Source organism: Pholcus phalangioides, unplaced genomic scaffold (assembly GCF_987345545.1).
Source record: "Pholcus phalangioides strain wild (caught in Gottingen) unplaced genomic scaffold, Ppha-v1.0 ptg000011l_1, whole genome shotgun sequence".
Taxonomy (NCBI): domain Eukaryota; kingdom Metazoa; phylum Arthropoda; class Arachnida; order Araneae; family Pholcidae; genus Pholcus; species Pholcus phalangioides.
Window position 1 is genome coordinate 60,011,311 of NW_028301604.1, and position 27,955 is coordinate 60,039,265.

Here is a 27,955-nt window from a genome sequence, read left to right on the forward strand (position 1 = left end):
TTTTTTTTTTTATAAGATTTTAGTTAAATATATAAAAAAACACAGCAAAAGAAATATGTGTCATTTTGATTGATTTTTATATACATATGCTTATGTCGAATTACTAATTTTCCTAACTAGTCTATAAAGGAACTACCACGTACTAAAAATGCTTCAAATGTTGTCTTGTACCTATTAACATGGTGAACAACTTTGCTCTAATAGAAATATCATTAAAAATGCTATTTAGCCACTGGTTTATTTAAACTTTTTTTACACGTTTTTGATTGTATCTGCTATTCTGCAAAAGTAAAAAGTTTCACATATCTCTCATAATTAAATTTTTGTAAATTTTCAAAAAGATGCTTTAAAAACAGCTTCGCGCATGATAAAATACCATGACATCCATGTAATTGAATAAAAAAATCACTTCAAAATATAAAAGAACCTATTCAGTTCATGAAATGAAGAAAAATTTTAAGATTTAATTGACTCTTATTTAAATTAAATTTTGTTTAACTTATTTAAATCAAACTTTAACTTATTTAAATTAAATTTTGATTAACTTAAATTTGAAAATTTAAATTTCAAAAAAAAATTTTAATGTTAAATTTTATTTTGAATGAGATTGAGTCAATGAAATTTTAAACTTTTGCTTCATTGCATGAACTGAACAGTTTCCTTTATACATACATATATATATATATATATATATATATATACACAGCGGAACTTCAGTTAACGAGCAAAAATTTGGAACAAATTTTGATTCGATTAACGAGTGATGATTCGCAGTACGAGCAAAAATTTTGGGCTTTGTTTATTTATTTCCACGTTATCATAACTAAGCTGATGGTTTTTCGCTTTCGCCCACACAAGTGCAGTGAAATTCTAGGTAATGTACTTACCTACAGTCTCCGGTCAGTGTGTCAAATTCGAAAAATGAACATCACTGAGAGCGTGACTGTTTACGATATGAAACTAGATGTAACATTGTAACCACGAGTACGTGCGCTTGAATTTTTTCAATTCCGCTTGGAGAAAAACTTTGGCCTGATTGCTTTATTGACCGTGACATTGAGGGGCTAGCTCATGAATAAGGGCCACTATTTCCTAGGAGATTGTGTCCTTGGGGAAGACCATGAGACTGGAGGTGCATGAGCACGACATTCAAGAACAATTGGAGGAACATTATCATATCTACAGACGAACTGATGGATCTCCATTGCGCACAACAGCAGGAGCTTATTAAGATCTCGCTTATTATGATTAACGCAAGAGATTATGATCTCGTCTGAGGAAGACGAAGAAAGAAATGAAAAGTCCCTCATCTGTGCAAAACTTTGTAGAAGAGAAGCACCCCAAATAAAGCTGTAGCAGTGCGAACAATAAAGGATAGTGCGATATCTCATTTCCAAAAAAAAAAAACGTTTCATATCTAAGTCAATTTCAGACGCAAAATTATGGGTTTTTTTGTTGAAATAGAAATATCATTTTCAAATATCATATTTTCAGAAATATTATAGAAAATTTTTTCCACTAGGTATAACTAGTCTGTATAAAAATTCGAATTTTGTAACGTTTCAATTTCTTCTTACTTGAATGGCTTCTAATACGATAGGTGACAACATTGGAAGCATCTTTTGCAAGTCGAAATCTCTTCAAAGACTAATGGTTTAGGAATTATCTATTAGATAAGGATAAAAGTGTACAACCCCTGTATATTATTATGTAATATCATTTTGATGTGTGTTGCAGTCTCATATGCATTTACTCTAAAAAAAAAGCACTTGCTGTGTAGGGTTTCATCGTTTCTGGGCTTAACATAAATTTCTCAGAATTTTGCATTTTTATTGTAACTTTTATTTTGCTTCTCATCATTTACGATGCAGCCCAGAAAGTTTAAATTGCAGCTATGACTGTGTTCTAGAATTTTACGTTATTTTTTTCACTTCTCGAAAAAGAGTGTGGATTTTATTTTAAAAAACATTCTTATAAAAATACTGTGGGGGGGGGGGGAATGTACGCTCGGGTTGAATTTAAATTACCATTGAATATATAACGGAGTGTGCATTGGAAATGTTTTAGACTGTCCGACGCTATAAAACACATTACAATGCTTGAAATAATTAGAATGTAAAAACATTCATAAATAATCCAACAGTAGGACAAGTAAAATGAGCATTTTAATAGCCAAGAGATTATTAATGAAATCCTTTCAGGACCTTTTATATTTTTTTACAAAATAACTAAAACAGAGAAAAACGAACACGCGAGTCGGGGAAAAAAATTCTAGATACAGCTTCCTTATCGCTGTTTTATGGAACGACGGCCGCATATCCTATTTTCGTTGCATTGTTGTATTAGCCGACCACTTGCTGCAAAAGAGAAAAAAAAAAAAAAACGATTCCGAACGAATAGAGAGATATCTAGAAAGAAGAAGAGGTATTAAAGGTTTTTATGCGTGGCATAATGGACTTTCAGGATAAAACCAACCAAACTGGCCCAGGAGGCCAATATTTGCTGCCAGAAACATACTTGAGGAAACTTGAGCTTTGCAGCATGTGCGAAACATTCCACTAAGTACATTGGCATACTTTTTTATGATCATTTTCTAGATGGAACGCACTCAATATTCTCCGAACTTCATCATTTTTCAAGAATCACTACCACAAAAAAAAATCAAGAAAAAAAAGTACACTTATTTGTTCAAGCATAAAGTTTGAGATATCCAGCTTGAGCACAACATATGAATAGAGTATTTTTACCCCTTTCTGAAACATAAGTTATGGAATTCATAAATACATCAAGAGAGATTGCCAAAAACATTTCTTTCCAACTTTTGTTGTTGGTGTAAACTGCATCCGTTCTCACGTAAGGAGTGCGTAAGGAACACGTAAGGTATTCTAAACAGTGATTAAAAAAAACATTACATTATAATATTTATGTGCGTTTTTCGATTAAAAAAAAACTGCTGAAATATAATTTTAGTCAATCTATTTTACCCAAAGTGGTCAATTTCAATCACTGTACAATGTGATTCAGAAAGAATCATCCGATTTGAAAATGATGTATTTTTTTTAAATTAGTGACGCAGAATCCATACGTGAATATAAAGGGAAAATGTATGAGTTTTTTACAAATGTTCAATATGACTTTCTTTAATCACATGTATAATGTCAAGGTAATATGAAAAATCTTGCAAAACTTGCTCGACGTCAGATGAAAAATTGTCCGCCTTCATAGCATCTTGCATGCGAAGGCAGAATTTCAGTCGTTTTAGATCATCATTAATAGAGCCCGAATTATATGCGCTAAAAAAAGTGGCGAAATATGCTCTAAAATACTATATATGCTCTAAAATACTATATATGCTCTAAAATACTATATATGCTCTAAAATACTATATATGCTCTAAAATACTATATATGCTTTAAATCTAAATGCAATAAAAAATGCCAAAATATGCAATAAAAATGCCAAAATATGCAATAAAAATGCCAAAATATGCAATAAAAATGCCAAAATATGCAATAAAAATGCCTAAAAATTCACTCTACATGTATTCCAAACATTTACAACAAAATTCCAAAATATGCAATAAAATAGGGGAAAATGCGTTAAGTACCCCGCAAAAAACGTTTTTAAATACTTTTTTTTCTATTTATTAGTGCATATTCATTTACCAAAATAATTCTCGTGCAAATAAAGAGTTTCACTTTTTTTATTCGGGAATTTCTAGTGAGTAGACCACCTGCTCACAAACAAAAAAAACATTTGCTCTGGAGAGAAAGAAAGTACGTGCACACCAGTGACAAATTAAAAATGCAGTCAAAAGTGGTTGAAATAGTGGGCGTAAGAATTTGACTACAAGTGACAAATTGTTTACCTGAGATTTAACATTTGACAATTTGACAATAAAAAAAATACGTGATAAACAATTAAAGTAACCAGCCATTAGCTTTAGCCCGTTTAGCAAAACAATTTGCTGTGAGTTGTCCATACCTCACACAGCTCACTACATTCATCAAACTATTATTTAAAATACCGAATTGCTTACTTAAATAGTTTAACTTCGTTATTATAATATTTTAATTTTGATGACATTCGTGCTATCATCATCATCATCAACAACCGTTTTCAGTCCACTGCTGGATGAAGGTCTCTAAATTTTTCCATACTGTTTTTTCTGATGCTTTAGTCACCCAGTTGACTCCAGCCACTTTCCTGATCTCGTCAATCCATCTTGCGTCGGACGTTTAACACCACGGGGGTACCAATCTAGAATACTTGTGGTCCATCTGTTGTCCTGTCTTCTTGCAATATGTCCAGCCCATTTCCATTTTAGACATTTAATTCTTTTCATGATATCATATAACTTTGTGTGGTTCCTTATACAAGTGAGTCATTTTCTGTCTCTTCTTGTGATGCCTAGCATACATCTTTCCATGCTGCTTTGTGCTGTCTGAAGTCTTTGTATTATCTTGCTTGTGAGTGTCCATGTTTCAGCAACATAAGTCAGTGCTGGTAGCACAAACTGGTTTTATTTGCAAACATAATGGCATGTGACTCTTCAGAATTACACAGTTTTTGCCAAAAGTGCTCCATCAAATCCTGATTCTTCTGTTTATTTCATTAATGATTCAGTTGTGTTGTCCATGGTAATTTCTTGTCGCAAGTATACATAGCTTTCTACTTCTTCTATCTCTGTGTTGTTGAGCAAGATTTTGTCCTCTTCAACGCAAAGGAGTTGAACATAACTAATCTTTTGCAGATTCATTTTAAAGCCCACCTGAATACTTTCCTTCGCCAGTTCTTATATCATTTCTTCTAGTTTGTCTGGATTACTGCTGATAACAACAATGTCATCAGCAAAACGCAAATGGTTGAGAAATTCTCCATTTATTTTAATTCCTTTCTCATCCCAATCTAGTTTTCTGAATACTTCTTCTAAAACAGTGGTAAAGAGTTTGGGGAGATAGTATCACCCTGTCTGACTCCTTTTCCAAGTTTAATTTTTGCTTTCCCTTTATCCAAGCGAAGTTGCAGTTGCTTTGTCATATATTTTTTTAATGATATTAATGTAAGTCTTCTCTACCCCAATTACATCTAGAGCTTTAACAACAGCATATGTGAAGACAGAGTCAAACGCTTTCTCAAAATCAATGAAGGCCATACACAATGGTAATTCGTATTCATTGTGTCTCTCTATAAGTTCCCTGATTGTTTGGATGTGATCCATTGTACTGAATCCACTTCGAAATCCTGCCTGTTCTTTTGGTTGAGCTTCGTCCAATTTGGATTGTCAGCACTTTGGTGAAGATTTTATAATTTACTGATAGGAGACTGATTGGTCGATAGTTCTTGATATATTAGTGCTATGCTAGTGCTAAAATTCACTTAACTGCAAGATTTTCTGGGAAATGAGCATAAGTTGATCACACAAGTTGTGGTGGTTCACTACAATTTATTATTTCCTTAGATGGTAATTGGTTCGTCTTACATTAATTGAAAAAAGACCTGTCAGCAAGGATCTCTCTCTAGTAAGGATGAGATAAGATAATTTTAAACCCGACCTCTATAGGCTGCCAGCTTGAGTAATGGATACCGGCAAAGGCTATATACAAACATCTTTAGTAATTCACTTAAATTATCCTTTCTGTAAATGTTGTTTATCTTTCATGTAAGCACGTTCCAACACTTTCACTACTGATCATTGTTAATATGCGGAAAAAACCGATGCACATTATATTGAGGAAATGTTTATTTAAAAAATGAAATTGTAAAAATGTGATTGAGCTTCCGTAAGAACCTGTTGCCAAACAATGAGACCCATAAAAATCAGATTAAATGTACATGCTCGCTGTGTTAAAAATCGAGAATGCGAAAAATCGACCATCGCCGGTCATTGCTATCAAGAGGGCTATAGATTCAGATTTCAGGAGTTTTTCACAAAGTGAAATCCACGGCCGATTTAGACTTCTACGAAGGCACATACATCCGGAACTTCAAAAATAAATTAGTAAACGACAATAAATCAACACCACCGATCGCAGCGCCATGGCTTAAATTCATTACGAACGGGAATTTAAAGAGAATTCGAATAGACCAATCGGATAGCTCCATTTCGCAAGCAGCCAATCAGGTTGTTGCTAAAGACTTGCACGCAGGCGCTTCGCTTCATTCTTGCCACGACGTGTCTGATTCACCCTGTATATGTGCATATATATATATATATATATATTTATTTATTTATTTAAAATATATATTTAAAAAGCTGATACTTTCATTTAAAATCGTCATTTATTCCTTCAAAATGCAAGTTTGAGTAACTTCACAAAGTTTAAGTGAGGTATACTATTCGATGATTTCTCTTTTTTGATTTCATAGACATACATTCTCTCATAGAATTTCAGATAGATTCTGAGAAATGACTAGGTTACCCTATCTATAGGCTCTAGAGATTGAATGTTGAATAAAATAAAGTATTTAATTACTTAAAGAACAACGAGTTTGAGCGAGTGATTTGTGAATAAATCTTCGAATCATTATGTCGTAATTTCAAATTCTATTAAATCATAACGAGAAAGTGAAATGTAACTAACATGATGATATGATTTGACATTCGTACACACTCAGAGAGAGAGAGATTCAAAGTCAACTGGAATTTGATATGATAAGAATGTTATTGATCATCTCTATTCAAATGACAGTTGGTGAAACCGATGTATTAAGGAATACAAATGTATGTATAGACCAACGATCATAAACACGGCCGTACGTGAATTGTTTGCTGGAAAATGCGTTACACTTTATCATATGCATTGCCCTAAAGCTCAACAAAGAGATTACCTTTGCTGAACATCGGAAACTGTAATGAACATTCAAACTCCATCAAAGCCGTAGAGTGTCGAGAATTATGCAGGTTGTAGAAAATCTCACTCCTCATCTATGTTATCATAAATTACGGGAGGATCACGTTACGAACACAGAGAGGCCGATACTAGTCAAATAACAAAATAGATATACATGTATTTAAATATATATGTATAGATATATATATTCAGTGAGATGAAATACATTCCAGTCGACATTTCAGTGATTTTAATATGTAGGAAGCTGGGGGGGAGGGGAAGGATCTAATTAACTGCGATTCTTTATGACTTCGTTTTTTTCTTTCCAATTCCCAGGGTACAGTCGGGGCAAAACTGATACTTAAATCAAGGGGGATAATAACCCTTACTGGCTTATTTATTTGGCACTGTAATTATCCCTGATTCATAGTACGCCAGCTAAATTTTAATTACTAAAGGAAAAGCCACAGCTAATTATTCTCATAAAGTAATGACTTTTTCAATAGCAAACCTTTTTTTCTAATAATTTAATACTTTTTTAATTATTTTCACTCTGTTTAAGATAATGAAATTCAAATCAATTTCGTGGAAATTCCATCCATTCTCTCATTATTTTTTATTCAAAGTTATGAGATTAAAATTGCGGGAATTCACGAACAATAAAGCTTTATCGTAATAGAGTTAATATAACGCTATCAAAAATGCTCGAACAACGAATATTGAGAGAAGCATTTTTGATTACTAGAATAATAAACGACTCATAATGCATATACGATCCATGTGCATAAATATTAACCCTGGTCAATCACTTATTTGCAACAACGACATTACAGGTTTTACTAACGTCACTGCTTACTAACAAAACACAAAATTCTATGAAAAGTCAAATCCTCTCCAATTTATATGTAGAAAGAAAAAGTGAAGAAGAAAAATAAATAATAGGTAATTTAAAAATAAATAACATTTTAAAACAGCAATATATATATATATATATTCGCGTTTAACACAGGTAAACGTTTTTACAGAAGGGGAATAGGAATTAATTCCATCCTTTTAATTTTTCTGACATTTCAAACCCCTGGGATCAAAGTTTCTCAATTCTCGCTGTAAGCATCTTTCATGTTTTTGAAAGAAAACTGCGGTGAAGATTTCTTCTTTACCATCAGATTCTTTCACAAGAGCGTAACGATTTCGTGCGAGTATTTGTGTTTTTATATTCATTTATATCCTCGCATCTTCAACAAAATTCACCAAACTTTAAACGGATGAGCTTCCTTGAGCTTTCACATTAATTCCCAAAATGAATGTATTCGCTTTTGCACTCGACTATTCATGGTAAAACTGACCACTTTCCCTATGAAATAGTAGAGCGTCGATTGCCTTCGGTGACATAATGGTATAGAAACTGTTATTTATAGCTTCATTTTTTGCTGTCTAAAACACAGATTAAAAGCTGAAAATTCAATTAGTATGATATATTATTCACGATATCTATAAGTTCGTTATAACAAGTTAAAAAATGTTCTATTCACTACAAAACTGTCTTGAGTGATAAAATCATTTATATAATCAACCGATATCTATAATAACCGATGGTAATCGATAAAGGTTTGCTATTGGTTCTCATACGCTCTTTAATCCCATAATAGTTGCATCGTTCCATTGATATTGGCTCGATGATCTGTTATTCCAACGTTGACGTGAATTAAGTGTATATGATATACAGAAGCAAACAATAGTCATCATCGTGTTATTCCTGTTATTTCTTATTTTGATATATAAGTGTCTTGTGTTATTTCGCTTTTCTCAATAGTCCCCGTGCTATGCCACTGGCTAATCTAATCGTTGACGAGATAAAATACTACAGAGGAAATTACGCCACAAGTTGAAACTCATGGTGGGTTATCTTGACCATTGCCTATAGTTTTGCATCGAGAACAACCCGAGGGAAAAATACATACTTTTCTGATTGCTAATTGTATAAGGCTTTAACTTTAAAAAGTTTTACGTATATAGAGTTTTTCAGGGCCGACTTTTTCACCAAAAAGTCGATAACACGGTATTTTATTCTTGAGTATCTTTACGTTTCCGACGGAGAGTGACTATAAAATATTTATAGTTCTTTGTATTCTTGTGAGGAAAAAATTTCCATTTCCCAAATGTAAATAACAAATTTAAATAAAACAAATCAATCTCGTTTTATTTATTTGCTAGCACAAAACATTTGAGTAGGTACACATAATTGTGACTAGTTTTACCAGACTTTTTCCGTTGCCAGTTATCTCCAGTCCAATATTACTACTACGCCAACTCTGGCCATATCGCTATAATGCATTTATTGTCATTAATGACATGGGTTGAAAATGAAGGCGGTGGTCTCACCTCAAGCTCGTTAGGGAAACTAGCTTATCTACATCCTCCCTCGGGTTTGAACCTGGGATCGTGACAGCATCTTACCACCATGCTATTCGGGCATAGTTCAATATACTTGGTATTAGCCATCTGATATGCAATAATAACACATATTTTTCAAAATTTTTGAACAATTCAGCTGAATCAAAGAAATCAAAGAAATTTCTATAGTCTGTCAGAATGTATGATAGCCATAAAAAACACTTTTAATTGTAAAGCTGAGAGCTCAGCTTATGAAATTCAAATGGACGAGACTGCGTCTAGCAGCTGGTTCACGCGGTCTTACGTATACCTTAACAAATATCATTGCTCACTCATGTGATATGACGTAACGTACTCTTGACGATTGAAGTGTAGTAAATAGGGGCAATGTAGTAAATAACTGAAGGAGCAGTAAATAGTTACAGTGAAGGAACGGTTTCATAGTTTTCGGTCTCAACGGATGTTGGCGGACAAGACGATGGTTCATTGGATGATTGCATTGAAATTCTCTCTCGTTGGTCTGAATCATTATTCAAACGACAGAATGCCTCCGAGTCACTGGTCGGTGACTGTAGCGGCAAGAAGCTGTTGAATTAATTAGCGTGATTCCTGGTTTGAGACACGTTTACCGAAACAATTGGTGAACCTCAATAAATGAACACGGATATCTCTTCACGAATCAGCTCTTGGAAATGCTGATTTACGCAGAAAGGTATCAATTACAAATCTGAAAATCTTGATAGAAATTCAAAATGATTCATGGATATGCTTCACAAAAGGAGGAAAATAGTTTTATCAGTTAGAAAACTTCAAGAGTGAAACTTCATAAATCCTGTAATAGTACATATTGGATTAAATTTCTGTTTTGAGGGCGTAGGAAAATGTATGGTCACACTACACCAAATAATATATGCAGTATAATGTCGGGAGTAATTTTCAGCTTTGAAAGGAATAGGCATATACTCTTATTTTAACACATTATAGACCTTATAGACCGGTTTTCTAAGGAAAAACTTACTCATTATACCGGCTACGTATGCTTTTAAAAACACGAGTTGACTTGTGACAGATGAATAAATGTGTTAAATTGTGGTAACGTATTTGCTACCAACATAAACTTTCACAATAGGGAGTGAAATTCACACTCAGAATAATTCATATCATTCAATAAATTTGAACTCAATTTTTGTTGAATCAATAAATAATAATAAAGTTATATAATAAAGTACTCTTTATCTGTTTGTAAAAACAAATACATATTCTCTTTCATATGTTTTTACACAAATATTTTTATGCACAAACTTTTTTTAAGTATATAATGAATCTCTCTCTCTGTATTTTATGTTCTGATCTTTTCTGTGTAGTATTCTGAGTAACATTGAGTAATACATTCATGGTGCATACATTCATATTTTGCAGAATTGTACTTTATCAAAACTCTATTTATCTTTGATAGACTATGATTAGTTTCTAACAACAGCCACATGAAGCAAAAATATTCATGCAAACATAATAAATTTCTTAAATCTGTTTTCTATAAGAATCATAGCATAGATTTGGCTTTGAACTGAATGTGCGAGTCAAAAAATCAACGCTGGAATAGCGTGAAAATATTTTAATCAAAAGCTTTTATTTAACCTTGGTTTTCTAATATTAAAAACAATTTTTATGCAAGTTACCATTCGAAAAAAATGATATTAAATAGGTTTCCCCCCCTAAAATCTAATATACATATTTAGAAGTAATCTGTGGATGAATGTTTAAAAAATAAAAATTCGAACCAAGTTTTTTAACTGTGCTGATGCTGTGTACCGCGCGAAAATATTTTACGAGCAATTACGCATAGCAAAAGGTTTCCATAAGATTAAATCCAAGTAGTAATAAATCATTTTCGCTATCTGAAAAAAATTCTGACTTAGAGGTCGGAAATCCATGCATTTCAATTAAAATGACGGCGTAGTGTTAAAGTGATCAAACTGATGGGAGGCTCGTTTCAACCGAAGGTAAAAATTGTTTTGCATAAGGAATTTTTGGTGCGTTTCTTTGTTTGAATAGCAATTTTTACGAAAGAAAGTATCGCCCAGAAGAAGTGGCGAAAGAATTATCAAAGATAATTTCTAACGCTTATCTTTTGTTACGCTGTAGATAATCAAATATAGCTTTCACGCTCTTCCGACCATTTTTCTCGTGAGGTGACATTTCAATAAAAAGACGTCTCACAAACCTGCAATCCACCTTTCGCGTTCCAAACGACATTTTGATGGAAGCTCTGACTTTTATTTTTGCATTTTCTCCTTCTGCTTTTTTATATCATTATTATTATCGTTATTCCTCATTCTTATACTTTGGTAAAAAGAGAGAGAGGAAAAATTTGCAGACGAGCTGACTTCTCTGCATTTTATCAAAGTACACACATATATATACAATTGCAAGACTCGCGTTCTGCAGAATATATTTTAGGTGTGGATGGACATTCTTTTCCCACGTACAACCATATCGTATCGTTCGGATTTCTGGTATATTCGAAAGTTATATGTTTTAATTTAGATTATGCCAAACTAGTTAGGAACGCAAAAATTCTTCAAATAGCAATAATAAATGTTAAATTTTGAATAGTCTACATAAAATAAAAATTACGATTGAAAAGCTCAGAGTTCGAATTTTCGCTCAACATTTCAACGCTTCATGTATTTGACATTATCAGGAAATGCATTTCAGTTTTTAAACGGTGGGCCAATGTCATTCTTATGGGCCTTGAGTCTAAGAAGCACAAGCTTATTGGAAGATGACCGTGAGAATTTGACCAAATATATAGTTAAAGACTCAAATCTTTTGAAACATTTACAACCAGAAACAATTGAGAAAAGTAACGAAACCATCGAGAGAGGAGGTAGCCAAAAAGTAAACTTTGAATGAGGATTTGGTTCGCTGTCAGTATTGTGTGGTGTTCCAAAACTATCTTCAAAACTATGAAAGAAATATAAGTTTAAAAACATATTCTGATTATATATACGTTTTTGATCACCAGTTTATAAGAAATATTATTGTTTCTGATCTAATAAGTAATGATTTTTATATATAAGTGATAAGTGAATGTTATATATGACGAGATTTTAAGAAACACTGTCCATATAAGATATGTTCTTATACGATAGAAATAACAATGAGAACCATTGCGCAAAAACTATAGCATTCAAAGAGCTTGTGCGTGTGTCATGAATTAATAGTTACGCTATACATTGTGGAAATGAGCAAGTGTGAGCAATGGCTATTCATTCCAGTTTGTGCTATGTTCTGACGTGTCAAGTGATGAGCGGACAGAAATCGATAACTACAGGGCAATATTATACGCCCTTAAATCCCTTCAAACAATGCTAATATGAAATATACGAATGGATATAGATTTTCGATAGAATTTTTTGCGTCAACATTTCAGTCAGCGTTCAGATTTGCTTTGGAAGTAAAGAGAGGAGGAAGTGGCAAAACGCAGAAAAAAATGTTACTACTGAGAAATTTAAAGGTAAAACTTTATGTTCAATAAATAGTTCAAATCATATATTTTTAAGGAAAAATGCGTTCTTTTTCCCTAAGAAACATATAAATCAGGAATATTATATGTATATATACCAGCTGTTAAGCGCGGCTTCGCTCGTGTGGATTTGGTAATCTGAAAATTGCTCAGCGATGCTTCACCCACATAGCATTTGAACCTATTATGATCCCCTTGGGGGTTGAATTTTCAGAAATCCCGTCTTAGGGGGTGTCTATATTATAAAATATAATACTGACGAAATTTCACATTCATAGCTTCAGCGGTTTCAGCTCGGCACCATGATTGCTCCATACAACTTTTGAACCACTTTATAACCCCTTTAAAGATTGAAATTTGAAAATTCTTTCCTTGGTGAGTCTCCACATCATAAAACAAAAAAACTGACAAAATTTCATATTTATAGCTTCAACGATTTCGGCGCAGTTATGATTGATCCATGTAACCTTTGAACCTCCCCCCCCCCCCTTAGTGGTTGAATTTTGAAAAATCTTTTTTCAGTGAGTTATTCATTACAAAATAAAAATACTGACCAAATTTCATATTTTCACTTCAGTGGTTTTAGCTCGGCGTGATGCCTCTATATAACCTTTGAACCCCTTGTGACAATTTTAGGGGGGGGGGGGGCATTTCGAAAACCCCTTATTTAGGTCGAACTCAGTGAGACGACCACGAGGTACGAGTGCATAATAGACACTAGCGACGAAAACAATTGTATTGTTTTGTTCTACACTTCACATACTCGAGCAGCGGGACTAGAGATAGACTCTGCTCAACAAAGTGCGTGACTTGAACAATCCGGTTTGTTTTCATCTCGATCTGCTGATTGGTCCGTTTTTCCCTTTTTTCCCCTCGTCTGAGGAGGGAACATCATCATCACACCCTTACATTTCAGAACCCCTTCGGGAATTTTCTCTATCCTCCTCCGCTTTTACAATGTGCGGACATCTCTTCCTCAAACCCTATGCGTTTTTTCCTTCTTCGTCGGTATTCTTGGAACTCATATTTCTTTGCTCCACTGTAACCAAAGCTTTAGTAAGTCTTTCCCTCATGAAATGGAACTACTGACCAAATTTCCTACTTGTAGCTTCAACTGTTTCAGCTCGGTGTAATTTCTCTATGTAACATTTGAACCCCCTTTACGTCCCCCTTAGGGGTTGAATTTCGAAAAAATCCTCCTTAGTGAGTCTTTACGTCATGAAATAAAACTACTGACCAAATTTCATGTTTATAGCTTCAGTAGTTTCGGCTCGGCGATGATGAATCAGTCAGTCAGTCAGTCAATGAATCAGTCAGGACATGTTATTTTATATGTATAGATAGCAATTTTTGATATGAGACAATATATACGATATTAACACAGTGGTTGTGAAAAAAACTATAAGAGTTTAATGAGAAAAGTATGAAGTAAATTTTTCTTTGCAGAAACTGAAATTGCAAAATTATAGCAGGTAATGTCTATTCTATTCGTTTTTTCTACTTTATAATGGGAAAATTATATTTTCTACTTTATAATGGGAAAAAGTTTTTGTCCTAACTCTCAACGTTTTCTGAAACGAAAAATTTTATAACGTAGCATGACGATACTAAGCTACAAATATGAAGAATCTATTATACAAGTATATTATCAAATAATTAAAGATTAGGACTGTAAAAATTTGTGTTTTCAAATGAAAAATTGATCATATACCTGATTACGTGTTCTCAGCGCTACCAATTCAACTAAATTTTCACATTAGAAATCTACTGACAATTAAACGTACGGTCTTTTTTTTTTACAATCATGCTTTCAACAAAGTTCGCTACGTCGTGTTTAGATGTCCATAATGCATATTATCTTTGATGATGTCCCAGTAGCAGATTAGAACGAATATGTGGCCGGTAGTAGCGATATAGTAAGAAATATTACAGGGAAGTAAGGTCTTGTGTAAACGTAAAAAAGAAAAATATTCCTGAAAAATGAATAATCGATAGAAACATGAAAAGCAGATCAGAAACTATCCGACGTTAAGTTGGTAGGGAAGTAGTGAAGCATCAAATTTGATCATAGATAAATTTAACGCAATATGATTACCCGATCTTTAGCATTTAAATTAGAGAACAAAATTTTCTCTCTCAATACAAATGTCTTTTTCTAAAATTATACGTTAAATGGGTTCTCAATTAATTTCGATGAACAAAAAGATTGTTCGTATTTCGATGTTGAATGCTTAGGAATATTCGTCACGTGCCTTTAATGGAAATAAATAGAACTAATTTAACTTTTTTTTCAGAGATATGAGATTAAAGTCAAAAACTGACATATATATGAAGTCAAAACTGACTAGCTTAAACTTGTTTTGAACCAGTCATCTTAAGTTAAGTGTGAATGCATTGAAGGTTTGTTGAATTTTTACGAGTAATTTTTACCACATGACGATTTGTGATTTTCAACATTGGAAAAATAATTATTAATGAAAAAAATTGAAATAACAAATATAGCAGCCTTTCGACTTGCGAATTTGTTCCGTTCCGAACAACTAGGCACATGTCAAATTATTCGTAAGTCAGAATTGTGGCATCAAGTACAGCCACTAACCACCTGCGAATCAGTGAGAATACTTGAAAAAAACTCAACGGTGTTATTACTTGCTAGTGTTATGTATTTGATATTTTACATGAATTAAAAGCTATTTCGTATCACGAATTCTATGAATGGGGAATCGTAGTGGGGTGAAATTTAGTAATAACCAACAAAAAACGTATAAGCAATAAAAAAATAAAAATAAAATAAGCAGCAAAAAATATGTATGAAACACATAGCATACATAATTCATGAATAAATTTCACATTTATTCTTTGGATAAAGAAATGCACTCTCTGCTCGTTGTCATCAAACGCATTATCACGTCCCACGTTCTGTCACGTCATGAATTCAGCGAAGTACAATTTGAGATGTCGCAGGGCTATTTTTTTACTGTATTTCGTTGTTTTAGAGACACCTATAACCGTTTTATCTCATAACGCTAATCAAGTCACGAATGTCAAAAAATTTGAGCGCGACACGGCAGTTTTATCACGTCTTATCGGATGAATTTTATTAATTTCCTCCAGATACCGTCAAATTCAGTACAATATTTCCGTTCGTATCTTCGGATATGTTCGTGAGTAAAAACGTGCTAATATATATAACACACGGACAATTTGAATACACAGGGTGGTAACATCAATAACCCAATAATTACACACGTGATTACTTGGTAATCACGTGTAATATATATATATATATATATATATACACACACACACACACACACACACACAGTTTTTTTTATTTTCTTGTGTGTGTGTGTGTGTTGCACTTTCAAATTTCTAAGCGATTTTATTACGATTTTCTCAGATTGCAGTTTTTTAGTTCATCCGTGGGAATTAAAAAAAAATTAATAGAATAATTGTCAATTAATAGAATAATTAGTTTGATTAAAAGTTTCTGACTGAATCGTTGTTATTATTTTACTGTTTCCACCAGTCATCTTTGTCAAGCTACCATTTTAACATCATTCATTTAAGCTTTTTAGCGAAACAGTTTCGATGAAATTTTAAAATTGCTCAAAAAAATATTGCCCTATTTTACTGATCGACATGTAATCTGATTAAAATGACAGCGTAAAAAAGCGATCGCGCAATTAAACACGTACAAAAGTGTATGCACCTTCCTTCAAAAAATTTGACTTGATACTAAGGAGAAAAAATTACCACATTTTGGCAACAGTGTTGATTTTGGGAAAATAATTTTCCAAATCGGTCTCATTTGGCCAACATTTTACAAATTTGGTGATAAATTTGCCGTAATAACAAAGATATCACATTACTCTTCACGAAGAGTAAAAGTGCCAATCTTGAAAGAAGATGATCGAACTTGGCTTTGATGATCGAGAGGAAGCGGATTTACTATTCAAAATTTAGTAAAAGCTTGTTTAGCATTCCTGCACAATTACAATATTGATGGTCAAACGCTCGAAAGAGTAGAGTACATGAAGGTGTCACTTTTGATAAGACTCTCAATTTCAACCAGCATATTAATCACATTGTTTCAAAAGCATCAAGGAATGTCGGTTTCATAACCCGCAAGAGCAAATTTTTTCAAAATACAGAAATCTTGCTGCGTCTTTACGATTCTTACGTAAGGTCAGTTCTAGAATATTGTTCCATAATCTGGTATCCGTATTACTTGTGCAATAACACGAGGGTTGAACGCACACAAAATAGGCTTTTGCGCTTTGTTTACTTCAAGAAGTTTTAAATTTTTGATATTCGAATTCTACAGACATACTCAGATCTACTTTTCACTATGAATCACTCGAAGTCCGCAGTCAGAATGCATTGATCACCTTTTTTGTGAAAATTCTGCACTTCGACTTGGATGCACCAGACATTTTAGCGCAAATCAGTTTTCACTGTAATAGCATCAATCTTCGTAACCGAAATTTCTTGCATGTCCCACCATACCGAACTAACGTGTTGGAAAATTCTCCTCTTTTTCGCTTCCTCAGGTGTGTAAGTTCTCATGTGCTTTTTTGACTTTTTTTTTTCTCCTTTTTTTGTACACACATATGGTATTATTTGTATTATATTTATTTGCGTTATTATTATTGTGCCATTATTATTTGTATTATTCTTTGCCTTTCTGTATATTGCAACGTGCTGTTTATGTTTGTTTTTTACTTTTTTCTTCACTACACTGTAATTGGGCATATGCCTGTTGTGTGAGTTTATATATAAATACATTTATGACGGAAATGGTGACTTTTGTTAGAAAATACTCCTATCTCTTGGAAAAAGTTTGATAATTTCGGGAGACTAAATACGCAAGAGAGACTGAATGTTCACAAGGGAGACCGTGTTGTTCACAATTTAGCGATACCGCGTAGAGATGTGTAGAGATGGCCACCAGCCACAAGAAACGAGTACAGTATTGAATTTGAACACAAAAATGTTACAGAAATGCAGAATCTTTCTTTCACTAACGCTATTAGTTGTTGATCTCATTGTCGGTATTTTTAAAAAGGTATGCAATTTAGCAAAGGTTTGCAATTTCTCAATTTTAATTTTAAATATACTGAAACCTCTCGCTACAACGATATCCTTCACTACGATAAATCCCTCTATAACGATATTTTTAGGAAATTTTTGAAACCGCCATAACGATATTTTTTATATTGTGTTCAAACAGCACCTCCTAGAGATACAAGGCCTCCGCATTCTGCTTGTGACGTCAGAAAGTAGTCCATTTTCAGAATATTCAGGGAAAAAATTCTTTGCACCTGCCAGTATCATTATTGTGAGGAAAAGGAATGATCGGGCTCAGAATTGGTGATTTCTATGCCCCACATTCAATCACTGGGCGGCATTTGTGAGCCAATCAGGAAGATTCTACGCCAAAAAAAAAAGAAACGAAATAGTAGGCTGTGTTTCAAAATGTGGCAAACTTGCTAGGTAGTCCGAATGATGTTTATGGCAAACAGTTCAGAGGTCTTCTATCTCTAGGAGGTACTGGTTCAAAATCGTTTTTAATTTAATTTTAACTTCGTCACTTGTTTTCGTTAAAAAAAAGCGTCTAATAACATCGATATTTTGCACTAATGGATCACCAAAAGCTAAAGGAAGTTGTTGCTACTTTCTGTGTAAGACACAAAAGTGCAACTATGTACTTTACAAGGGCAATGCATCTTAGTGAATTTTTATAATAAATTGGTAAATTAAAATTTTTTGCGGCGAATAAATACATAAAAGCGCATTTTCTGATGGTATTAACAATGTCGATGTACAAAAGATGACAACAACAGCATAAATTTGATCACGCGTAAGGATAATTTTGCCTCTCGATATAACGATAATCCTTCTACAAGGATATTCTTTTTTTGGTCCGCAGAACATCGTTATATTGAAGTTTACCTAATGGTGTATTAAACATGAAATTTAAAATGTATAGCTATTTAGACAGCAAACATGAAAAAATTGAAAATAATAATATGCATGTCTCTGTTTAACACATCTTATAGAAGTAAGTGTGATGTTCTCAAATCTCAAGTTTCGTAAACGATAGAAATAAATCATTGCATATATTTTTATGTCCACCTCTATAAAACGGAAACCTGTCTGGAATGGAAAATAAATTCAGTTTCTTGCCCTTCTGTTTCATACAGGTTTAACTACGTGTATTTACGTGTTACTGTTCCAATACGCACTTTACAAATTGCACAGATATTATATATTTCTCAGATGCAGATACGGATTATGAAGTCGTTCTCGTGAACAAGCCGAATAAACGCAATTTTTTCGAGACGTATAAGTTTCATGCAAGAGGGATTCAAAATATTGAGATCTCTGTGCCTTTTGAAAATGAGCCTCCGGAAAGAAATCTCGAAGTAAAAATAACACTTTTGGTCTTGTTTTTCAAATCAAACTTAAGGAAGTGGAACACAAAAAGTTATGTCCATAAGTTTTGTTTACTTTCTTTTGAAAAAATAAATAAAAGTAAGTTTGCCCGAGTATGTGACTCTGGAATAACTCTTTACCCGATGTTGTTCTTTTTTATGTCATGGATATATAAACAATCGATCCTATGAGGGAGAAATGGAAATAAAGATGGATGCGTTGTTGACTGGAACTTGTTCACAGCATCAATTTATCTCTACGCTCATGTATACGTAAGCTGCAAACATCCATCATAGCAACCACTATACAGGGTGTCCAGTCTTATCGTCATCTAAAATATTTAATTTCTAAATCGTTAGTCGTGGAAGCAACTTCCAATTAATAAAAAGTGTTTCAAATGATGTTACAAATCATCCTAGAAGTCGTTTATCTCAAAAAATATATATTTTTGAAACGTCGTGAAATTTAAATTCTTATGCTGTCTCTGGGTCCTGTAAGTCACATATAGTAATCATTTTTACGAACAAAAGTGACCGAGTTATGAAATGTATAATTTTTGGAATTTCACGCATCTTCTTAATTCCCGTCATTCTAGTTAAACTCTAAAGGGTCGTATAAAAAAATGTATGTCTAATAACCAATACAATCTTATTTGAATGACGCAACATAAAGAGTTGTTGAAGTGCACCTACTACATACATTGAATTATGACGACATGTTATAGAATTCCGTTATATCTAAGCTTCAAAAACGTGGGTATTTTCAGTATAACCATTTGCGAAACGGTACACTACCCAACACAATCATTTATCAAGGAAATATATTTTCTGGATTTTATGCCGAGGTGAACTCGGAAATAAAAGTCATCTGGTCTCCGCCGGGACTCGAACTCTTTCCGAGTTTACGTCGTCATAAAATTCAGAAAATATGTTTCCTTGATATATTGGCTGAGAAAAAGCCGTCTATCTCTATCTCTACCGTCCCACCTGAGGGCCATTTGCTGAAGTTGAGAGGCTACTAATGGCTCCACTTCAGCACTCAAGCCACAGTGCGTGAAATAAGGAAGGCAGGGCCGTGTCTCCAGTGGTGTAGATGGTAGCGTGCTTGTCCAGAATGCAAGAGGGGCTGGGTTCGAGTCCCGGCGGAGACCAGATGACTTTTATTTCCGAGTTCACCTCGGCGTGCAACCTGGAAAATATCTGTTTCCTTTATATATTTGGCTGATAAAAGCCAACAGCTCTTGGAATGTCCGATCACCCGATTCCACTTGATGTGACTATTATGGGGTGTTTTAAAGGATAGGGTCTATCATGGAGGATACAAAACTGTCAGATCTTAACAACAGCATTAGGCGTCATATTCTAGCATTTTGCTACAGAAAAATTCGTTTTAAGAACGAATGCTACTGTTGACAGCAATGGAGGTTGTAATGCTGGGTTCTCATTGCTACTGCGCGGTTTATTGGCAATTTGTAGTATTATTATAAATAAATGATGAGGGCATCGTTTGATGTATCTCTCGTCCTAATTTCTTTCCATCTGTAGCCTTAAAACTGCTGCAGGCATTCTTTAATTTCGTGGATCCCGTAGGTATGACTCATAATCCAGAAATTAAATTTCGTAATTTTTCAAAAAAAAAATGAGTTGAACAGCTTTCAGATCATGTGTGACAGCGTTTGAAATATTTTTGTAATTGAGAAGTTATTTCTGAGAACTGATGGTTTAGGAATTGGTCATTGGATACGATAAGAATTGACCCCTTTCACTCATAACTGCCTTAATGAGGTTCAATGATTAGACCTAATTATTGAATAATTTATTTCTGAAAATTGGTTTTTTTTCGTATTTTGCCTTAATTAAAATACTTAGTTTTAAATTACTGAAAATGTCATTATAAAACGCTAAAAATACTGAATTAAATGCTGTGTACATTAATGCATTTTTGAATGATGTACCTATATTGTTATTTGCACCCAAAAATCCTTAAACCACTGAAGGTGGACAAAGCAAAGTTTGTTTTCTTTCACGTAGAATTGCGTTTATATTCGATTTTTAGACTGGATTCGAGTTCATAAGAGTTTCTAAAAATTTTTTTGTTACCCCAAAATTTCTTCATTTTTCTTTTTTTTTAATGAAAAGTTGAAACCTTTGGTAAACAAGCTATTTATTTTGTTTCTCATCTTTGAGACTGATGATCAAGATTTTTCGCGATATAACATACCGTACCATTTCTCAGATGACTGTTAGCTTTTGGCCGTCCGAGCGGCACACTAATGATCACTGTTATCGTACTTCTGATGGGAGCTTGGTTAACGACGTGATCAAACCGATATTTTGCTGACATGCAGTTTATAACGACCTGTTTGCGTCATTACTGACTCTGAACTTGACAGAAGCGATTCCGTTTAACAGTGATCATCTAAGGAAAGTAATAAATTTCAAGTAAACGTTTTCTTTTTACTCTAATTCATCCGTATTATGTTTCGTATATTACAGTCAATGCATATTTTAAGTCTCATTCGATATTTTGATTTAATGCCCTTGAATAAATATCAAGTGCAGCTACGAATCAACGCTAATTTTCTATTTATCATTTCTAATTTATAGTGACGGACTCGCGATGCGAGGATCCGGGTTCGAACCCCACAGTGGTGGTCGGCTGAAGTTGGTTTTCTGTGGTTCCCAACTTCAAGGCGCAAATGCGAGCCGATCTCCCCGTTAAAAAGTCTCGCCACAGAGAGCAACAGTCCTACAACGAAAAATCATTCAATCATAACACTTCACTCATAGTTTGAAAAACTGGTGGCAGATGGCAGCACTACACATAACAAGCATTACAGAGAAACAAAAAAAAACACGCCAGGTTTCACTACACGTGCACGCACATTCCCGCATGTACCGATTCGTTGGGGGTTCCGCGGGGGGGGTTGTGGGCGGGGTGCATGTGTGGTATAGCAGTAGTAGGTAGGGCTCGTAGGTAGGGTAAAAAAGGGCTCGGGGATCCATGATGTTCTTAAGTCAGCCACCTCGTTGGGCAATTTGCCTGTTGTGGTGTTGTATTTGTATTTGTATTTGTATTTGTATAATTACAACTTGTATTAGTTCTAAAACATTTCATCTCGAAATTGAAAAACTATGCTTGAACTAAAAAAATAAGTCGCATCTATATTTGTCAGTTATATATATATGTCTATACTTCAATTTTACTTAACCCTTTCACTACTGGCAGCACTTAAAGTAATATATTTAAAAAAATTTTAACCCCTATAACATTCCTTACCCATGTTGATGGGTTAGAATATTAGATTAGAATATTTTAGAGTATAACGACTGTATAACTATTTTACGATTACCAGATGACAGCACAAGTGTGGGACAACTAGTTTATAAAAATCAAAAGAAAAGGAGCAAATAATGCTATACTGTACATACATGCTGGTTGGTTGGGGGGGGGTGCATTAAATTAAAATGGGGATTTGATCAAGAAACTAAAATGTGAAAGCTTGATAGTCTTTTGCAAAATAACGCGTACGTCGGTGTACAAGCGAGATCGGATAAAAGTATTCCAAGCTCTGCAGCCATTTTGTGGTGAAGTAAATAAATATTCATTATTATGACTCTAAGCTATATGCTTATGACTTTTAAGCTCAGAACTAAAATTACCTACCAAAAAATCTGCTGATAATTATTAAATTTTTCCATAATGTGGTAGTGAAAGGGTTAAGTTTATACGCTACCAAAAGTGAAAATTTTGTGTTAAAATTGAGTCAACTTTTTTTACAGTATTTCGATGTAAAATATACATTGCAAAAAAGTAATCACAAAAAAGCAAAACATATATATTTTTATTTATTTATCTTTTTTTCGTAAACTTCGAAAGTGTTTTTTTTGTGCAATAGTATTCTCAACGGAAGTATCATTTATTTTGGGGTATTGCTCATATTGGCATCGTGGCATCACGAATAAGCTAAAAAAAACTACGGGAAACTTGCTCGATATAAGCTCGGCTCAAATTATCTGGTTGAAGGAATAGGCCAATATTAATAGATCATCACCATCCCCTCTTTCTAACGATTGCGTGAGCTGAAGAAAATTTATTGCTTCCGAATCTCACACAGAACCACAACGGATAGAGAGCGTCACTCGACAGACGGATGGCAGCATTAAGGAAATTCGAGCAGTCAGTAAATTGTGTGAAAATTGCTCCGCTCGTCGTTTATCATCGTAAGAACAGCAACATTTCTATAATTTTCAGTTCTGTTCTTGTCAACTCAATTTATTCACCAACTGCTCAATTTAAGAAATGTTGCAAGTGAATAAATCAACAATGATCCGCTATTCAGACCAAAAGAATTATTCTTTTCTATTGTGCAATTTATCTTACTACTTATTATTTATTTTAAATACATTTATCAGAGAATTGAGAGTTGAAAGTGTAGAACAAAACTTTTATAAGTCTAGAAAAAAGTTCATTGAAGTTAGATAAGATTTGAATGCAGATGGAAATGCGTCTCGCTACCAGTTATCGCAAATACTGGGTAAGCTTTCTTCGTGTCTCAAAAAGTTACGTGGTGCGTATTGTAAATATTACTAACATACGTCCTCCCCACTTTATTTTTATTAAATTTATTAACATACAATTACGTTTTCGAGATATAGACACAGAAAAATTGGTTCAATACGTCTATAATTGTTTCTTTTTTCGTATAAACCTAAGTATTAATAAATAGCAACATTATTTGCTATACTTACTCTGTAAATTTTGAAGGAATGTTTTTTTCATCAAAAAAAAGTTTTTATATATTCCTCTAGATAAAAACATACCTAGCTGATGTTTAAAATTACAACTGAAGTAATTTTTACAACTGCAGTAAAATTCCTGTTTAATTACACCAGATGTTATATAATGGTGCTACTAAAATAAAATAAAATTAAAAAGAATAATATATTACCAACCAATGAAATGCACTTACCTCAATAAAATATTTCGAGCAGCTTATTCTTTAGTAAAGTTGAATTCTAAAATCTTTCTTACCTTTTCTTGCCGAATGCATACCTTAACAATTGGTGACTCAACTTTCACTATCAACTGATTCATGATCACACCGTATTGTTTGAGTTAAAACATTATGGTAACTATTTCAATGAACATTATGTTGTACATTATAATAAAATGATATATATTTAAAAACCGTGGAGCATTTATAAAATACTCATAGTTTTTGTTTGTCTATTGTTAGGAGCTTCTGCATATGTATATTATTTATTGAAATATATAACCGTGTATTGATGAGTAACTTTTGATAAGATTACAAGCCCACACGTAGAGGATAGCGTATTCTGGTGTTAAGTACATCGTGATCCTTCTAAATAAAAGATTTGATACATATGGTGGGAATTGAATACAAAACCACATAAAATTTAAACCGATATAAAAGGGCTTAGAAATGATTTGTACGATCAATTTTTTAGCTTAATCAGAACATACCATTACACCACTTTAACAACAATGAGTTATTGTAATCATTCATTTCCAGAATTAATGCAAAGACTACTCTGACATATCCTCTTGAGAATGACATGTAAAATTATCATGTTAACTAAAATATAAAAACAACGTTTTTATCGTAGTGTTGAGATCAATAGTTTCAAACAATAAATAACATTTCAGTTGTTTTCCTCTTTACAGAAAAAGAATTTTGCTTTCAACGTACTTTGAATAGCTAGCTAGCTGTACATAAAATTGAGGCTAAATAATTGCCCGATTTAAATTTTTTTTTTTTGCATGGAACTCTGTGAACTGTATAATTTTGTAGTTCATAAAAAGTCCTCTTAAAATGAAAACAAATCGATAAGACTATTTATTACCCTAATGCGAAAGGAGCTTTTGCTTTTCCTTCGCTCATTCAATTATATATATTTAAGCTACTTATTTTTTTCTTCCGGTCTTTATCCGAGTTTTTTTTCCTTTTGCCGCAGAGTGTGTTGTATTAAGGGGAGAGAAAATCTACCTATTTTAGGCTATGAAATTTCCTTTTGCCGATTTCTAACATACGCAAAAACTTTTTTTCAAATATCATTCAAGGAAGCAACCTGGAAAAATGTATACTTTAAAATCTACCGATCAGATGGTTATCAATGTTTATGTAAGCCCGCATAACTGTACGCTGAATGAATCCTATATGTAGCTATGCGTATCTAAACATAGATACGTCTACCTTAGAATAAATAGCTTCTCACGTTATAATTCATGAGGAGTAAGCAGCGTTGAAACTTCTGAAGTGGTATTAAAAAAATTCAAAATTCACATATGCGTAAATTTCTTAAACATTCATAAATACGGATGGAATAGCTGAAAAATGGAAGGAAATGCATTTCCCAGATTTTTTTCGCGAACCTTTTTACATGTTCTATCATGTCTGTAATTCTAAGCATATATTATTTGCACTTGGCAATATATTTTAATATTAAAGTTTTTTCACGCTCCTGTAGTGAAACTGATTCAGTATTACAAAAATTAAATATGCTTGAAATTTGCGCTAACCAAGTTCAAAGGAAAATGGGTTTTTTTGTTCATAAAGTTATAATTTTTCAATTCTTTCGCACAGTTTGAATTTTAGCTTATTTCATAAATCGAAAAATTATTTATCATAAGCGAAAAGATTTCATGAACTTACTCTAGTTTTTAAATAACACAGTTAAGTTAATGTTACATCGAACACAATAATATTTTCATACATAGAAATTATCAATACCAAAATAGAATAAATCGGTTTTTAATAGTAAATATTTATCCCCAAATAAATATTACACTAATTACATTTTTGCTTCGAGTTATTCTTTTTTTACCGTATTTCATTACCAATTTCTGATAAGAATAATTTCAACGTGAACACAACTTTTCTTCATAACTTTCAACCAATGATTGTATTGTATGATAAGCGTATTTCTAAGACACATGGGGCATTACTATCTTCTAAGAAAAGAAAATATATATGCGGGAAAGATATAAAGAGAAATAAATAGAAATAAAAATAATTCCTAAAGTTTTTAAGTGAATGAGAGGATCACAGAGCAAACGCGCACTGTACTCACTGTCTTTGAAGAGCAGAGGCTGATGTTGGCCTGCATCTATCGATGACACTGTTGTGCTTGTTTGTCTGGTAGGCGCTTGCTTATCCTCCAAGAGCGACGTGGATCGTGCATCCACAGGTGAAGACATCCTCTCCAACTCTGATCCACGCGGCGCAGGAATCTCATAGGAATCTAGATTCACGCGGTATCCTTCCGCCGAAAACAATCCAGTATGCTTCCGCCGCCAGCACCGACAGAGAAAAGAAAGTGCCTCCTGTGCGAATAGCCTCAGGTTGCTTTACCTATTAAATTTGCGATCGCGTTTCCTCTCAAAAACACCAGAAGAAACTTTATGCCGGAAAATGAATGAGGAAAAATTTATGAAAATCCAGAAATGAATCCGCTGGATGGAAGACGAATCGCAATGAATTCCGTGATGCAAAACCAGGAAAATATCAGTATCTTATGCATAACTTAGTGAATGAATTATGCTACTCAGCAAACTGGAAGTAATTTCTAGAACTACCTCGGGATTTCGAATTTTCGGAAAGAGTTTGGAAAGTTGCTAAATATCAGTTTCTCGAAGAAGCGATGGTGGCAAGAAATTTATGTCGAGTCAGTTTAGTTCTTGGGTATCGCGTTGGACATCTTCTGGTAAGGCTCTCCTCTGAAGATATGATAAATTATTTTCTCATAGAGTTTATGGAGGTATTGAGATTCACAGAGTTAAATTTAATCTTTATTACCAAATTCCTCAGAAGTTAGTCAATACTATATTTATACAGATACAACAGGCAAAATGCCCAACAAGGTGGCTGGAAAAAAGATGCCCATAAAAAGTATGGATGTTTATTAAAACTAAATACAACAACCAAAAAAAGTAAATTATCACGAAAAAAACTAATTGCATACTAAAATAAAACTGGAAAAAAAACTAATAACTATGATAAAATAAAATGCACTCCCATAAAAACCTTTCTGTATAAATGCTTCAGCCTTTATTCTTTTGAAGACATAAAGAAATAACACGTAACAAAAACTCACATTAGGTGTAACATGAATTTCACTGTGAAAAGACTGTTTTACACCGCTGCGATGCTTATGCAATGCTTATTCCCATAGGCGGAAATTGACTTGGAAGTCTGAAGGGGCAAGGTCATTATTGCTGGGGGGGGGAACGATGATGATGATGTCAATTCATCTATACATATATACATTAGATCAGTCGACTCCACGTTTGACTCTGGGGGGGGGGGGGTCCTGTACCTCCGCCCATGCTTATTCCGAGAAAAACGGTACCTATAGCCTAAAACACTAAAATTCTATTATACTACTACTATTCATTCACATAAATCCTCATGAAAGTTTTCATTTAAACGCAATTTTTTTATTTGGCTTGTCAAAATCTATTCAAAATTTCAAAAGTTTATGCCAATCTTATTTATGTAGAACAAGTTCATATTTCGTGTTCTCCTAATGATACAAAGGTAAGAAAAGGAAAAAAGTACATAAGATCTGGTCATTGAAATCAGGCTAAAGACGGTAATTAGTTTCATCTGCAAAAAATATATTAAATATAAAGAACAAGTATGTTGTTGTTTAAAAAGCAAATACAATGCTCAGTTTCATTCTTGAAAGATGTCTTCGCATTCTCCTAAAGTGATCCTTCCACTGTTCCGAAGCTTAGT

The 27,955-nt window shown here is 33.4% G+C and overlaps 1 protein-coding gene across 1 annotated transcript in view; it reads right to left on the bottom strand.

The window, feature by feature from the left end:
- The window catches only part of LOC149080642 (uncharacterized), an 86,143-nt gene extending 59,728 nt beyond the window's left edge, over nt 1–26,415 (bottom strand). The window contains exon 1 of the mRNA XM_089238800.1: nt 26,289–26,415. Within this exon, the coding sequence (XP_089094926.1) occupies nt 26,289–26,415 (127 nt within the window). The remainder of the gene's footprint in view (nt 1–26,288) is intronic.
- Between the last annotated feature and the right edge of the window lie 1,540 nt (nt 26,416–27,955).